The sequence below is a fragment of the Bos grunniens genome, chromosome 2 (assembly GCF_055505025.1).
Source record: "Bos grunniens cultivar Pamir isolate PY7600 chromosome 2, Bosgru_T2T1.0, whole genome shotgun sequence".
NCBI classification, from domain to species: domain Eukaryota; kingdom Metazoa; phylum Chordata; class Mammalia; order Artiodactyla; family Bovidae; genus Bos; species Bos grunniens.
Genome location: NC_141166.1, coordinates 98,866,481 through 98,881,409, shown reverse-complemented (window position 1 = coordinate 98,881,409; position 14,929 = coordinate 98,866,481). Strand labels below are relative to the sequence as shown.

The following is a 14,929-nucleotide window of genomic DNA, read 5'->3' as shown; positions in this document are numbered from 1 at the left end:
GATTCATAATAATAAAGAATTATCCATTTAAAGCATTTTTGTAAAATCTATTGTTTTGAATTTTGGTCAGTGAGAACAAAATGTGTCCTACATAGCTCAGCATTTTCTAACAGTCTTCTTTCCTTTCTACAAATTTCACTTTTTATTTTATTTTATAAGGAAGATGTATTGGGAATGTTGTTTTCATGATTTTTGGATCCTTCCCTTCTCATTTAATTTAGAGATACCAAGCTGACATTTTGCTTTTAATTTATTCTTCTAAGATGTGAAGAATTCCCAAATAGGACTTTTTCTTGAAAGACTCATGGCTTAGATGGAGTTAGATAATGGAAAATTAGATACAATTATTAAGATTTATTTTGTTTAATGTTATGAATGCTAATATATCAAACAGCCTACACCAACTAGAATTATGATAATACTGTCTCTGTTATCCTTTCTTATATTGTGGTTTAACTTTTTGTAAAATATGTTGGCTAAGAAATTATATTTTATTCTTAGTGTTAAATAGTTAACACATTCTGTCTTAATATTTATATTAATTATCAGTCAATTCTCAATTTATTTTACTAATTAAATGTGCTCATTCTTTGCACATGAAATTAACAGCTTCAACAATCATTGTTAGTTACTACAGCACTTTACTGTGGCAATATTGAATGTAGACATACTTAACCTGAATGATAGAATGTTAACATTTAAAGCACATAAGATTTTTACTTCAACTTATGTCTAGAATGCTTACCTATATTTTAAAAGCGGTTAACAATAAGTATTTTTAACTAACAATAAATTCAGGAGACTTCCCTGATTTGTTTTGCTGATATTATTATACTGATTTGATGTGATAGTGACCTATATAATTGCTATGTTATTGATCATGCACAAGTTATGGTATGCTAGATAAGATGCTAATGCTCACATTGAGTGATCTAGTCTTTCAAAGGCTGAGATTGGACCTGAAGCCAAAGAGTAAAGGTGGGCAGAAAATCAAGACCAATTTTTGGTAAATTAAATGTTAACTCTTCATTCCCAATTTAAGTACAAAAGAGATATTTCCAATTATTTTTATTTGAATTTCTTTGCTTAGCAAGAATTAATATTTCTTCTTGTCTAGCTCAAGTAATCCACCTACTATTTCTTGTTTTTAAAAACATTACAATATGGACAACTGCAAGAATACAATTACAATTGTAAAATACATTACAATATGGACAATTGCAACATTAGAGTGAATGGAGTTATTAATCTCCACATGATATTATCCACCTTCAACTATTAACAACTCTTGACCATTGTTTCCTCTCTACTCTCACCTACAATTTCCCTCTATAACAGATTATTTCTAATCAAATCTCAGATATTATAATATTCACCATAATTATTTCACTATGTATCTTTAAAAGATTAGGGCTATAAAACCCCAAACCCTATAATACCATTACTATTAAAATGTTAATGATTTCTTAATAATTTCAAATAATCGATGTTAAATCTCCCTGATTGTCTCCAATTTTTTCAAATTTTTTCAAGTTAGCATCTAAATAATATCCATATATTATATTTGATATTTACTTTTTTAAGGTTTCCTCCTCCATCCTCTTATATTCTTATAATTTATTTTTTGAAAAAATTATAGTATTTGTTCTTTATAGTTTCTTATAGCCTGGATTTTGCTGATTATATCCTGGTGGTGTCATTAAATATGTTTTCCTATCTCTTGTATTTCCAGTAATTGGTAGTTATTTGCAGAGACTCGATCAGATTCAAATTCAATTTATTTTGGTAAGAACACATTGACAGAATCTCTGTGCTTGTCTTTTTTCATTACAAACAGTGCTGCAGTGGATAGATTAGTTTATTTATCTTTTTACACTTTGGCCAATATAGTTTTCAGGTAGATTAGTATAGGTATGATTGCTGCTGCTGCTGCTGCTGCTAAATCGCTTCAGTCGTGTCCGACTCCGTGGGACCCCATAGACGGCTGCCCACTAGGCTCCCCCGTCCCTGGGATTCTCCAGGCAAGAATACTGGAGTGGGTTGCCATTTCCTTCTCCAATGTATGCAAGTGAAAAGTGAAAGTGAAGTCCCTCAGTCGTGTCCGACTCCTAGAGACCCCATGGACTGCAGCCTACCAGGCTCCTCCGCCGTGGGATTTTCCAGGCACTAGGTCAAAGGATAAATCCATATGAAACTCCAAATTCCCTTCCATGGGAGTTTGCACCAGTTTGCATTCCCATTTGCAATGTAAGAGAGAGCATGTTTTCCCATAGCCTCACATCATAGTGTTTTGTTGAACATTTGAATTTTTGCCAATTTGATGTTAGATGAGGAATGACATCTTAGTGTAATTTTTAATTTTGACAGTTTTCATTGAGTTATAACTCACATATAGTGAAGTACACAAATCTAAAGTGTACATGTCAGTGAATTTTGGCACAGGCATATGCAACCAGCACTTAAATTGTCTACAAATTACTGCTGCTTCTATCTAAAGATGGGTTATGTGGCCCATAGGACTTTTAGGGTGCTTATTTAGGGTTTTGGGAGATGGAAATGGCAACCCCCTCCAGTACTCCTGCCTGGAGAATCCTGTGGACAGAGGAGCCTGGTGGGCTGCTGTCCATGGGGTCGCAGGGTCAGACATGACTGAAGTGACTTAGCATGCATGCATGCATTGGAGAAGAAAATGGCAACCCACTCCAGTACTCTTGCCTGGAGAATCCCAGGGGCAGAGGAGCCTGGTGGGCTGCCATCTATGGGGTCACACAGGGTTGGACACGACTGAAGTGATTTAGCAGCAGCATTTAGGGTTTTATTATCTTGGCTCATCATAGTAAACTACAAATAAAACATCTACTTTCTGATGTTTTTAATGAATGTATGACTTTTATAATTTTTAATTCATCAGCATTCTGCCTAAATAATCATCTACCTTAAAAATTGACTTCAGATGGCTTGTTGCTCAGCAAACTGAATTGGAATCATCTAGAAATTACTGATAAAAAGATACAACATTAAATCTTTTTATTTTTAAAAAAACTTTTCTTTTTTTAAAAAAAGGTTTTGGCCTGAGGATAGAAGGAGAGTCAGTGAGTGAATTTACAAAGAAATCAGGATGTTCTGCAAAATATTGGAAGTGTCTAGTGAAAAATAGTAGCTTTGTTTTGACTTTTATAGTCTACCTAATTGGTCTTTCCCTGGTTTCCACAGGCAGCAGCATTGATTTTTTTTTAAGCTATAAAAATCTGTCTTCATCTTTCACCAATGTGTTTTAATTTTTTTTAACAATATGGACCAAATATGTCAAAGAAATCTAATTTTAAAAGTTTTGCCTGATGCAACAAACTCCAGAGACTATAGACGGCAAAAGTTGGAATGAGTTTTAGGCATTCTTCAAGCAAACACAAGAGTGTCTGAATTCAGAAACACTACATATGCACTTTTATTTTTTCAGTGAAATAGAGATGGCTATATGTTTTTCTGCAATGACCTGTTCTGATTTAAATATACTTTTCTCCAAAATTTCATAATTGTAACACTCTTAAGATTTGACTTTGTGTTTTTTTAAGTGATGCTTGGGTTATTTTATTTTCTTATACTCCTAATTTTGAATCAGTAACCAGAACAGCAGAAAGATAAACTCAAGGTTACAGTAATCAGTGAATGACAGCTAGAAATAGCATGCATTATACAGTCTTTTTAGAGTTTCTCTTCTGAAGTTTTTATATCTTCAGTATTGATCTCTTAAAACTTTCAGAATACTGAGTATTCTAGTAGCAGTGAAAATATAAAATATGCATATTTCATTGAGTTTCTGATTTGAGATTAGCACTTTTATAGATGTTTTAAAGTACTGATATGAAATATACAAGTTCAGCATATATAAATACACAAGTTCAGTGTCAGTCAGAGTCTAACCAAGAAACAGACAAATACTCAAGGATTTAGAATAGAGGGGTTGTTAATGCAGGAAATAGTTACACAGGTGATGGAGCTGAGAAGCCAGAGGGCTGTGAACCAACATAGGGATTACAACAGAAGAAAGTCATTATCTTGCCTGGGTTGGAGGGACATTTAGCAAAAGCAAGGTTGTAGCACACCCCATAGGCTGAGGTTACCCAGAGATAGCTGGAACCAGGGTAGAACTGTCAGGAAATGTTGGTGCAATGGAGAAGATGCAGATGCTTGTGGAGACCCCTCTGAGAGCAGAGAGGAGTGAATAATCCTTTGGCTTGCCTTTCCTCCCTCCCTCCAATCACCCACCACCAGTGTCTCCCTTTGGCTGAACCCAGCTGGAAGGCAGTTTCAGGGGTGTCTGAGAAACACAGGCTGCTCTCTGATGGGAAGCAGATGAGGGAGCTGGCCAAGAATGGATCTTAAGGCAAACAGACCCAAGCTTGACATAGCTTATTAGCAGAAACCCCAAAGCATGAATTATGCACATTGTTTTTGAAAAGTCATAAAATTTGGGAAAAATTAAATTGATTTGAAAATTTGGGTTTCAGTGCTCTTTTTCACTATTTCCTTGTTTAATACCTTCAAATAAAGATTTGCCTGAAGTTTTAAAAAACTATTTACAAAGTCATGGAGTCAAAAGATTAAAATTGTACATATAATTCAAGGTCATATTTCTAGTAGATGCTGAAACTAAGGCCAGTCCTCCTAATAACTTATCCAATGATTTTTTTTTTCCCATCCTGTGCTGAAGGATTACATAAAACCAATCTGAATACCAAGGTTCTATGTGATTCTGATATTTACAACCTTGATGGTCTTGACCAAGTTTTTTAATCTATCTGAACTTCAGTGTCCTCATCTGTAAAATGAGAATAATGATATTATGATGCTTGGCAGGGAAGATGTGTAAAAAGGCAAGAAAATATATAGAATATTCATGCAAATTTTTCTTGAGTTGGATGAATAAGATGTTATTTATTGTATGTGTGGAAAATAGATTTTTTTCCTTTCTAAAGAAAGAAAAATAACTTTCTTTAGAAAGATGCTAGTGTTAGAAAATGCAGGAATAGGATTGACAAAGAGAAAATATTTAACTTAGAAAATACAAATTAAACATTTTTATTTTGGAAACACTTAAAAAACATCAGAATTGCTTCTCTTTTGTTCCTCTGAATCTAGATCAGAAAAACAGTGCAGACTTCAAAGTTATCTAAAGAACAAACACTAATAAAGCAACACAAGCAAGTGTGGTGGCAAGAACACCAAAGGCTAAATGAAGTCAGGTAAGAACTGAGAGCAATCTCAATATGAATATGCAGGAATTACTGAGTTGCACTTATCTAGGTAGATGTTCTGTAACTTTCTATTTTAATTAAACCATTATAATCAAAATGTAACATTACAGTTGAATTGGACAGTAAATCAAATTAAAATCCTTTCCTTTCTCACTCTAAAGCAGTTACACTCCAATACAGTTTTTTTTCAAAAAATAAAAAAAGAGCCCTTTCATTTCTTCAGTTTAATTTGGAATCTGTTAAATATATTAATTTATTAATACATTTCCTTTCCTTCAGAAAAAAAGAGATAATCTTCTATATCTGCTAATCACTTACTTTTCTGCACTCCCATTCATACTTGTATTTATATTATACTTTAGCACATTGGATTATAATATTAGGCTTACATATTTGTCTTCTTACGAAGTGGTAAACTTCTTGGGGACAAACATCCCATCATATTCATCTTTACCTCAGATACATAGAAAGAGATAAATGTTTCCAGTAAATGAACTAAGGGATTCAAATTGAGTGATTTCTAAATGTAGCTGCATCATAACTAATTCAATTTGGATTTTTGACTTTTGCTGTTATTTTCAGCAGTCACTTCAAGATAAATTAAAACAAAATAATGATTTTATGTGGTGGTGGTTTGGTTGCAAGTCGTGTCCGACTCTTGTGATGGACTATAGCCTACCAGGTTCCTCTGTCCATGGGATTCTCCAGGCAAGAATACTAGAGTGGGTTGCCATTTCTTTCTCCAGAGGATCTTCCTGACCCAGGAATGGAACCCAGGTCTCCAGGCATTGCAGACAGATTCTTTACCAACTGAGCCACATTTTATACTTGGTCTTAAATATAATCTTTGAGAGAGAAATTCCTTTTCAAAGGTCAAGGCAGGAAGAGGAGGCAGATGTGTTTCCCCTCCTTTTGGGGCATATATATTAGTTTTAATGATGGTGGTATTTATAAAGTATGCTTTTTAAAATATATACTTGTAAGCATATATTTTATAAAAAACAGATAATTTTGTGGTCTCATTCTAAGCTAAACTTCCAAGTATTAATACCATTAACTTTATTTTTGACATGCATGCTTTTCAGATTATAGGAGTTTCCTATTCTGGCAAGTGATTCCTACATGTGACGTAAAAGGCTCATGAATGGAAATAGTTTTACATTATTATATAACTTAAAGAAAAAATTATATATATTTTCTCATTCATATTTCCAAAATAAAAACAAATCACATCCATCTTATCCCTCAAAATACCAACTTTTATGGAGATAATGTTTGAGCCCATTGGAAAATTTTCTTTTTAGATTTGCATAATTGAAAAATGAAAGCCAATAGAAAATTTTAATTATGGTGTTCACTGATGCAGGCTCAAATATAAAGACACTGGAGAAAGTTATCTTGGCTATTCCATACCCTTCTTCCTGTGTGTATGTGTTGTTCTTGAGGTAGATAAAAGAGGTATATACATATTATTATGGAAACTAATTCTTTCGGGCTGAACTGGAATGACACAAAGATGATGAAAATTAGGAATATTCACGTAACAACATTATGTCTTGAAACTTGTAAGAACTGAAATTGGATAAACAAGAAGAATTCCAAGATAACTTTCTCTGTTTTCTTGAATGTAGGCTAATTTCAACGTGTAGTCAGTGAAATTAAAAACTACTAGTGATGGAAAGAAAGTTCAAGAAATGGCTAAAAGTTCAGGAATTTAAGGACCACCAGAAAATCAGGAGTTTAAACTCTGTGTCTCTCAATCTTTAAAACCTACCTTCCTTTTTAATATAAGATTGAAAGTAAAATATTTTTATGTATCACCATAAGAGACTTCATTTAAAAATCTCAGATCCCCAGAAGGTAAGGGCTTCCAATGGCATCTAGCTTTTGCTGGGTAATTTAGTATATACCAAGTAGTATGTTGGGGCATTCCTGGTGGCTGAGACAGTAAATAATCCGCCTGCAGTGTGGGAGACCTGGGTTTGATCCCTGGGTCGAGAAGATCCCCTGGAGAAGAGAATGGCTACTCACTCCAGTATTCTTGCCTGGAGAATTCCATGGACTGAAGAATCTGGCGGGCTACAAGCTATGGCGGGTTGCAAAGAATCAGACGTGGCTGAGTGGCTAACACTTTCACTCACTTTCAGGTAGTATGTTCAGTACTTTACACGCTTTGTTTCATTTAATCTTTACAATGACCCTGCAGAGTAGGTATCATTGTTATCCTAATTTTACAGATGGGAACCTTGAGGTTCAGAGGATTAAAGTTATTTGCAGAAGGTAAATCAGCTAGCTTATGTGGAGGTGGTATTGAATCATTTGCCTTTGACTCCTAGGCTTATTGAACATGGATCTGAGCAGGTTTTTCTCTTTTTCTGGTGGAGTCCATTCACATCACCTGAGATCTAATTGGTCTAGCCTAGCTAGGGAAAAAAAAAGTAAAGCATTTCCCTAAACTTAGTTCTTTGAAATCTATCATAAGAAGATTAGATGATTAAAATTTCAAAGTAGAAAATTATATTTTATATTAAATTTATAAAATTATATTTACTATTACTATGGTTTCCAAACTATACCCCCTTGAAGACCTTGATACAATTTGGCAGGAGCACTTTCTTCCTTGTTTCAGAATGAGTGGTTTAGAGATTAGGAGGAGGTTATTTATATTGGCCATGTGGTAAGGAATTACAATTATTATTTTAATAGAACTTTTGAGTAATAAAGTTTGAGAGGTTTATTTGTAAGCCTTACTACTTTTACTATAGTTTCTTTTAGAAATATATGTCATTTACTCATAATTTTAGTTTTAAAGCATTATTTTAAAAATAGCACCTTTATCCAGAAAATATCATGAGGTTTTACCAATAATTAAATATTATCTGGAAAAGTGTCTTTAAGTATGAAAATGAGACCAGTACCCATACTGTGTGACTCAGGCCATCTGAGAATTTACTGAGTTCATCCCTTAGCCAATTATTGTGAGATTTCCTTCCCTGCGTTTTCTGGTACACAGAAATTGGGACAGCCTCTTACAAGAGAGAAAAGCCAATCAAACAGATAGTCTGAGGTCCCCAACTGTCTGCACTGCTGAATTCCTTCCTTGTTGGAGGGGTAGAGCTCTGGCCTTCAGCCTGTCTGGTGCCCTCATTTTCTGCTGATCCTCTGTCTGTTAGTTCCAATGAAGGAACTTTAACATCCTCTCTTACTCCATCTTTCACAGTCCTTGCCACTGTGCTGTTGTTTGCATAAATGGCTTATGACTCCACCACTCTCCAGTGCCCCATGTTTCACTTGTTCTGCCTAAATTGGTAATTTTGCCTCAGAAATCCCAGGAGGCTCTGGGTAACTTTCGATCTCCTAAAGAGACTGATTCTACTACACCTGGAACTTTAGCAGCATCTTGGAAGGGCAAGGAGTGTGAGAGTAGACTCCCGAGAGCTCAAATGTGTCCTTATCAGGCTGATTTATCTTGCAAGAGATTGCATTGCAACTGGGTTTATCTAGGAAGTAGATTAATATATCCTCTAGACAAACAGTCACACAAAAACTCAGGAGAATTTTTGTAGTATCATCTTATTCAGTGGTACCAGAGGACAGGTCAAGTAGCAGTAGGAAGTACTTAAATTGGCAGATTTGGACAAGGAAAGTTGCCTTCAATTTGTTCCATCTTCAGATACGGAGGCAGTTGTATGTGCTGCAGAGTTCTGACTTGGTGAACACTTGGTACTAAGTCTACATGTCAGTGGTGAACAGGCAGGGTTCTCTTCCCAAGAGTTACCAATTTTAATGCCTTTGAGCCCATTGCAATTTTTATCTGTATTTCCTCAATCAAATTCTACAAAACAGATATATTCTTCAAGATACTCCATGGAGAATAATGAATTTCCATGTCCCATAATTAGGAAAATATTACATATTTCATCCCTTTTTGGAGAACCTCAATGCACTTTAGCATAATCAAGTTTCTGAATAATCCAGCACTATGTAAACTTATCTGATTTGTTTAGTTCACCGTTTCCAAGTTTTCCCTACCATCTTATTGATGTTTCTGTTTTATGGGACATGATTTGGGAAACAATGTATATTCACAAGCTTGTCATGTAGTACTTGGTTCTGGATTTTGTTAGCCAATTAGGACAGTTAGAGAAATAGATTAGTCTTGCCTGTTGGGTCAGGGTTGTTGATCTAGAAAGCCAGGATGGAGCTTACTAGAATTATTACATGCACAGTAGCAGATTGATCTCCTCTATGAACAAAGCCAGTTCTGTTGGTTTTTATGTTCTACTATGGCTTTCTGGATGATGAAAATATAAGAGGACTGAGCTAAATAATTTATAAGTGCTATATTTTTGTTTAAAAAATCTAAGTAAAACTTCCCTGGTGGTTCAGTGGTTAAGAATGTGCCTTGCAACTATAAAACACTGATGAAAGAAATCAAAGATGACACAAATAGATGGAGAAATATACCATGTTCGTGGATTGGAAGAATCAACATAGTGAAAATGAGTATACTACCCAAAGCAATCTATAGATTCAATGCAATCCCTATTAAGCTACCACGGGTATTTTTCAGAGAACTAGAACAAATAATTTCACAAGTTGTATGGAAATACAAAAAACCTTGAATAGCCAAAGCAATCTTGAGAAAGATGAATGGAACTGGAGGAATCAACCTGCCTGACTTCAGGCTCTACTACAAAGCCACAGGCATCAAGACAGAAACACAGATCAATGGAACAAAATAGAAAGCCCAGAGATAAATCTGCACACCTATGGACACCTTATCTTTGACAAAGGAGGCAAGAATATACAATGGAGAAAAGACAATCTCTTTAACAAGTGGTGCTGGGAAAACTGGTCAACCACTTGAAAAGACTGAAACTAGAACACTTTCTAAAACCATACACAAAAATAAACTCAAAATGGATTAAAGATCTAAATGTAAGACCAGAAACTATAAAACTCCTAGAGGAAAACATAGGCAAAACACTCTCTGATGTAAACCATAGCAGAATCCTCTATGACCCACATCCCAGAGTAATGGAAATAAAAGCGAAAATAAACAAATGGGACCTAGTTAAATTTAAAAGCTTTTGCACAATGAAGGAAACTATAAGCAAGGTGGAAAGACAGCCTTCAGAATGGGAGAAAATAATAGCAAATGAAGCATCTGACAAAGAATTAATCTCAAAAATATACAAGCAACTCCTGCAGCTCAATTCCAGAAAAATAAGTGACCTAATCAAAAAATGAACCAAAGAACTAAACAGACATTTTTCCAAAGAAGACATACAGATGGCTAACAAACACATGAAAAGATGCTCAACATCACTCATTATCAGAGAAATGCAAATCAAAACCACTATGAGGTACCATTTTACGCTAGTCAAAATGGCTACTATCACAAAGTCTACAAGCAATAAATGCTGGAGAGGGTGTGGAGAAAAAGGAACCCTCTTACACTGTTGGTGGGAATGCAAACTAGTACAGCCACTATGGAGAATAGTGTGGAGATTCCTTAAAAAACTGAAAATAGAACTGCCATATGACCCAGCAATCCCACTGCTGGGCATACACACCGAGGAAACCAGAATTGAAAGAGACACGTGTACCCCAATGTTCATCGCAGCACTGTTTACAATAGCCAGGACATGGAAGCAACCTAGATGTCCATCGGCAGAGCTGTGGTCCATATACACAATGGAATATTACTCAGCTATTAAAAAGAATGTATTTGAATCAGTTCTAATGAGGTGGATGAAACTGGAGCCTATTCTACAGAGTGAAGTAAGTCAGAAAGAAAAATACCAATACAGTATATTAATGCATATATATGGAATTCAGAATGATGGTAATGATGACCCTATATGTGAGACAGCAAAAGAGACACAGATGTAAAGAACAGACTTCTGGACTCTGTGGGAGAAGGCGAGGGTGGGATAATTTGAGAGAATAGCATTGAAACATGTATATTATCATATGTGAAATAGATCGCCAGTCCAGGTTCTATGCATGAGACCGGGTGCTCAGGGCTGGTGCACTGGGATGACCCTGAGGGATGGGATGGGGCGGGAGGTGGGAGCGGGGTTCAGGATGGGGAACACATGTACACCCATGGCTGATTCATGTGAATGTATGGCAAATTGTATGGCACAATATTGTAAAGTAATTAGCCTCCAATTAAAAAAAAAAAAGAAAAGAAAAGAATGGCCTTGCAATGGAGAGAGTGCAAGTTCGATCCCTAGTTGGGAATGGGATCCTAGATGCCACAGGGCAATTAAGCCTTTATACTGAAACTGTAAGAAAAAATCCCAAATGACGCAACAAAGACCTGATACAGCCAAATAAATTAAAAAAAATATATATGTTATGAAATAACTTCTGGGTATACTCCACTGTCATGCACCCATTCTCAGTATATCAGTTTCATCAGTTCAGTCACTCAGGTGTGTCCCACTCTTTGCGACCCCACTGACTGCAGCACACCAGGCTCCCTTGTCTATTACCAATATTTGAAGCTTGCTCAAACTCATGTACATTGAGTTGGTGATGCCATCCAACTATCTCATCCTCTGTCATCCCCTTGTCCTCCTGCTTTCAATCTTTCCCAGCATCAGGGTCTTTTCCAATGAGTCAGTTCTTCGCATCAGGTGGCTAAAGTATTGGAGATTCAGCTTCAGCATCAGTCCTTCCAATGAATAGTCAGGACTGATTTCCTTTACTGGTTTGATCATTTTACATATGATAATATACACGTTTGATTGACTGGTTTGATCTCCTTGCAGTCCAGGGGACTCTCAAGAGTCTTCTCCAACATGACAGTTCAAAAGCATCATTTCTTCAGTGCTCAGCTTTCTTTATAGTCCAACTCTCACATCCATACATGACTACTGGAAAAACCAAAGCTTTGACTAGATGGACCTTTGTTGGCAAAGTAACGTCTCTGATTTTTAATGTGCTGTCTAGGTTGGTCATAGCTTCCAAGCAAGTAAGCTTGCTTCCAAGCTTACTCCTTGGAAGCAAGGAGTAAGCATCTTTTAATTTCATGGCTGCAGTCACCATCTGCAGTGATTTTGGAGCCCCCAAAATAAAATCTGTCACTGTTTCCATTGTTTCCCCATCTTTTTGCCACGAAGTGATGGGACTGAATGCCATGTTTATGATCATGGCATCCAGTCCCATCAATTTCATATGTAATCTTAAAAAAGCTTTTGACTAAGACCATATGCTAAAGAAATAGTGTCATCTACAGTAGCACCCCCTCCTTTATACATGTAAACAAAACCCTTGTCTCATATTTGTAAATTGGCTTAAAAGATGATGGCACATATATAAAATAGGATACCATGCAGCCACTAAGGTAAACAATAATTACAAAAATTACTTGGAATAAATAAATAATTATTTATTATTATTAAAGTTAGTTTTCAAAAAGTCTTAATGTAAAATGGTAGATAGGCTATAATTACAACTATTTAAAATATTCATGCATATAGACAAGGACTAGAAACTTACATACAAAAATAAAAATAATCATATTAAAGTATTATATTGTTGCTATTTTCTTATTTTATACCATTTAAATAATGTATCTTAACAATCATAACAAATCAAAACTCTTTTTATGATTTTTATCAAACCTGCCATAAATAAGGGATTGAGTACAGTATATTTATGTCCATTTAGTGCTGGTTATAGTTTTACTCTAAAATGACTATATTTAAATAATATAGTAAAAGTTTATTAAGATTTATTATATTTTTGGTATGTAAAATATATACTTTTACTCCCATTTCCCTAAGTCAGGACCTTCTCTGAACTTTTAAAATAACCTCCTTGTTGGTCCAGGTTTGCCTGATCCCCTCTTCATCTTCCATTTTTATTGACCACCCTCCTTCCAGCCCATCGTCCATCTTGTTGCCTTGGAAATCTTTCTGAAACACAGATCTGAATTGGTGTGGTCAGCTTAATATCCTTCAGTGGCTCCCCACTTCCCACTGCTCTTTCCACCTGAAATAGTGCAGGGATGTATCCTGTCCTTGCCTTGCTAATGCTGTTACTTCTGAGGTATGCAGCCATACTTCTGTCTCTCTCAGTGTCTTGGAGATTATCTAATCGATGTTAGGAATGTAGTATGCTGTCTGAATTAATGAACAGGTGAATGAAACCACATTAGATTGAGTATTTCTACTGCTAGTTATTTTTTAACTTGTATATATGTTTATGATTATAATATAATTGATTAAGATATTGTCTATTTCAGATACAAAATGGAATCTGAAATAAAATCCTTATTCAGTGAAGAGAACATTGGAAATGAATGTCTTTCTGACCTTATGAATTTTGGTAGGTTTTGTTTTTTCTTTGGTCCCACATTTAAAGGGGAGTTTTGTTTTAAAGATGAAAGTGGGCCACACATTTCAGTCTTTTAAATATTAACTGCTGTTTGTTTTTTTCTAAAGGAATCCAAAAAATCTGCATCTTAATGACCTGTTCTTGAAGAAACTTAATAATGTGTTGCTTTAATTTTGTTTCACCATAGAACAGGAGTTATCAGAACAATGGTGCACATATCTTAAAAATGTAATAAATCCTATTCAGCAATTGAGAGAAGATCTAAAATACAGACAGCATCACATTTCACAGTATTCACACTCACACAGTGAATCTAACTCTATGAAAGTATTGGAAGAGGTCAGTATATCTCCTTTACTTTTAATACTGTAATATTTGGAAGAGTCTGAGATAAACGTGTATGTTTTATGTGCTTAAATAGAATGTATAGCAAATTCTGTCCCTTAATCTGTCCAACATGCTCATTTCTCACCTAGAAATGTTACAATAATTTCATAACCCTGCTTTCCTCCTTTCTCCTCCTTCCAGTGTATTCTGAGATCCTATTCTAGGGACAGGGATTAAGTCATCCTCCTGGTAAACCCCCTCAGGGCTCCTACTGGCCAGGGTTCCTCCTGTAATAGGGTTGGGGCAAGTGTGCAGCCTGAGCCCCTGACCTTTAGCTCAAGATCCTTAGCGTGAGACCTTTAAAGAGAGACTGTTAGAGTGAGATCCTTAGAGACCGTTAGCATGTAACCATTAAGGGGTGACTGTTAGCGCTGTGGTTACAAGTCCCACTTCACCAGCAGTCAGCCATGAGGTGGTCCTCACAGCACGAAGTGTGGTGAGAAGTGGATCACCACCCTCTCTGGGGTGCTCCAGGCCCTCTGACCTCTAGCTGGCAGGTGAGCTGGTGGACCTGGGGAAAGGGTGAGGGCTGTGTCCTTCAAGGCTCCAGAACCTTCACCATGGCCACCCACTGGCCAGGCCCAGGCCCTGAAGCAACAGCAAAACTCTCCCCAATCCCCATCTTTTAGACCTAATGGTGTGGCAGTCTCCATGGGCCACAGTCTGTAGGACCAGGTTTCCCCAGCTTTGGGCCATGTGATGGCTGGGTCCTGGGCTTCTTGCTCCCTCAGTGATAATGGCTGGGCAAGGCCTGGGGAGTGGACCCTGAAAGTGCCACCGGCTGAGATCTGTCTCCTCAGCCAGGCCTGGGCACTGGTGGGAGGACCCAGACTGCTTGCTGGACTAACGCTCCCAGGCAAGGTAACCGGCTGGCACAGGGACTCCCTCCTCCTAGCCAGAGTCTGGATCTTGGCGGGAGGGGAGAAGTTAAA

At 36.4% G+C, this 14,929-nt stretch overlaps 1 protein-coding gene across 18 annotated transcripts in view; it reads left to right on the top strand.

The window, feature by feature from the left end:
- The window catches only part of CCDC148 (coiled-coil domain containing 148), a 297,116-nt gene that overhangs the window by 90,365 nt on the left and 191,822 nt on the right, over positions 1-14,929 (top strand). For 5 of the 18 annotated variants that reach the window (XM_086354486.1, XM_086354468.1, XM_086354450.1 and 2 more), the window contains 3 exons: positions 5,140-5,243; positions 13,519-13,601; positions 13,798-13,949. In XM_086354486.1, the coding sequence (XP_086210612.1) occupies positions 5,140-5,243; positions 13,519-13,601; positions 13,798-13,949 (339 nt within the window). Of the gene's footprint in view, positions 1-5,139; positions 5,244-13,518; positions 13,602-13,717; positions 13,950-14,929 lie in introns of all 18 variants that reach the window. The other 13 variants (XM_086354521.1, XM_086354502.1, XM_086354511.1 and 10 more) reach the window with 4 other exon arrangements.